This window comes from Limulus polyphemus, unplaced genomic scaffold (assembly GCF_000517525.1).
Source record: "Limulus polyphemus unplaced genomic scaffold, Limulus_polyphemus-2.1.2 Scaffold8936, whole genome shotgun sequence".
NCBI lineage: Eukaryota > Metazoa > Arthropoda > Merostomata > Xiphosura > Limulidae > Limulus > Limulus polyphemus.
The window spans coordinates 19,657-21,330 of NW_013674546.1; the positions used below are offsets into that span (position 1 = coordinate 19,657).

The 1,674-nt window shown below is 32.1% G+C and overlaps 1 protein-coding gene across 1 annotated transcript in view; it reads right to left on the bottom strand.

Annotated features, from left to right (window-relative positions):
* The window catches only part of LOC106475654, a 17,619-nt gene that overhangs the window by 14,035 nt on the left and 1,910 nt on the right, over positions 1-1,674 (bottom strand). The window contains exon 3 of the mRNA XM_013936334.2: positions 797-952. Coding sequence (XP_013791788.2) covers positions 797-952 — 156 coding nt within the window. The remainder of the gene's footprint in view (positions 1-796; positions 953-1,674) is intronic.

Consider the following 1,674-nt stretch of genomic DNA (forward strand, 5'->3'; position numbering starts at 1 on the left):
TCTGGAATAATCTAATATTTTACTTTCAACATGACTAAATGCTATATGTGGTTTTAGTTTCATGGAGTCTGGAATAATCTAGTATTTTACTTTCAGCAAGACTATCGGCAACGTGTGGTTTTAGTTCAATGGAGTCTGGAATAATCTAGTATTTTACTTTCAGCATGACTATCGGCTACATGTGCTTTTAGTTCCATGGAGTCTGGAATAATCTAATATTTTACTTTCAACATGACTAAATGCTATATGTGGTTTTAGCTGAAAGTAAAATACTAGATTATTCCAGACTCCATGAATATGACTATCGGCTACATGTGGTTTTAGTTCAATCTTAAATTGAATATTTTCTTCAGTGCTTTCTAAATAGCACCACTCATTTTTATTCTGTACCGATAAAAATACACATTTAATAGGCTTAGCGTTTCAGAAGTCAACAGATCTTATTTGAAGTGTTTTATTACCAAATAACATTTTAATCGCTGGTTTTTCTTGTTATGCACAAAGCTACATAATGGAATAACTGCGATCTTCTCAGCACGGGTATCGAAACCGGAATTGTGGCGTTGTAAGCTTCCAGACTTACCGCTGAGCCACTGGAGACGTAACGTTTTCTTTCAACGTGTTCTTTAAAGCGATTGCTCTCTTTTTGTTATTGTTCTTATTGTCTGTTTTCGTGAAAAAAAAATTTTTTTACCAGTTTCACTGATATTCATTTTCGTTACCTGTTCTTTTAATGGTTCTAAGTACTTATGAATATATTACAATATGGTATCTTTATCCGACATATTAAATTTACCTTTGTTGATTTCTCTGCTTCCAATTGGCCGTTATTCTTGATGACGTCAGAAGATACTGACGTTTCTTCTTTACCGATCTCCTTAACATAAACATTACATTTGCAGACGCGTTTCATCATGATGTTGCCACTGTCGTCCATCTTGAATTTAACCCCCTGGTAGTGAAGAAAATAAGCAAATATTATATCTATATTTTAAATCATATTTTAAAAGTTCTTGCTAATTTATGATTGGTTGGTTGCTGTGAAATACAAAGCTGCACAATTAACTTTCTGCGTTCTGCCCACAACAGGTATCGAAACCCGATTTTTAGCATCGTAAACTTGCATACGTACCACTGTGCTCCTGGGTGGGATTTATTCTAAAGTTTAGATATGTAATTTACCAATTCTCTTTCATATTAAAATGATGTTGTAAATCAACGAATTCCATAACATCTACAGTACTTGTGTGTGTGTGTGTGTGTGTGTAAGAGCGCGCGCTTGGTGTATGAATTTCAATTACTTCATATTTATGTCCATAGACAGAACTTAATTTTTAATTTAAAAAATTGACAAAAGAAAATTATCCACTGAGTTTTGAAATTAGCATTTTAAGTCTGAGCTGTGAAACCTGTTCCATCACATAGTTGTAAAAGGTACTTATACACAGATAGATACATATACGTAGGTAGATACATATACATAGGTAGATACATATACATATAGGTAGATACATATACGTAGATACATATATATATATAGGTAGATACATATATATATATAGGTAGGTAGATACATATATTTATAGGTAGATACATATACATAGGTAGATATATATATATAGGTAGATACATATATTTAGGTAGATACATATATATAGGGTAGATACATATACA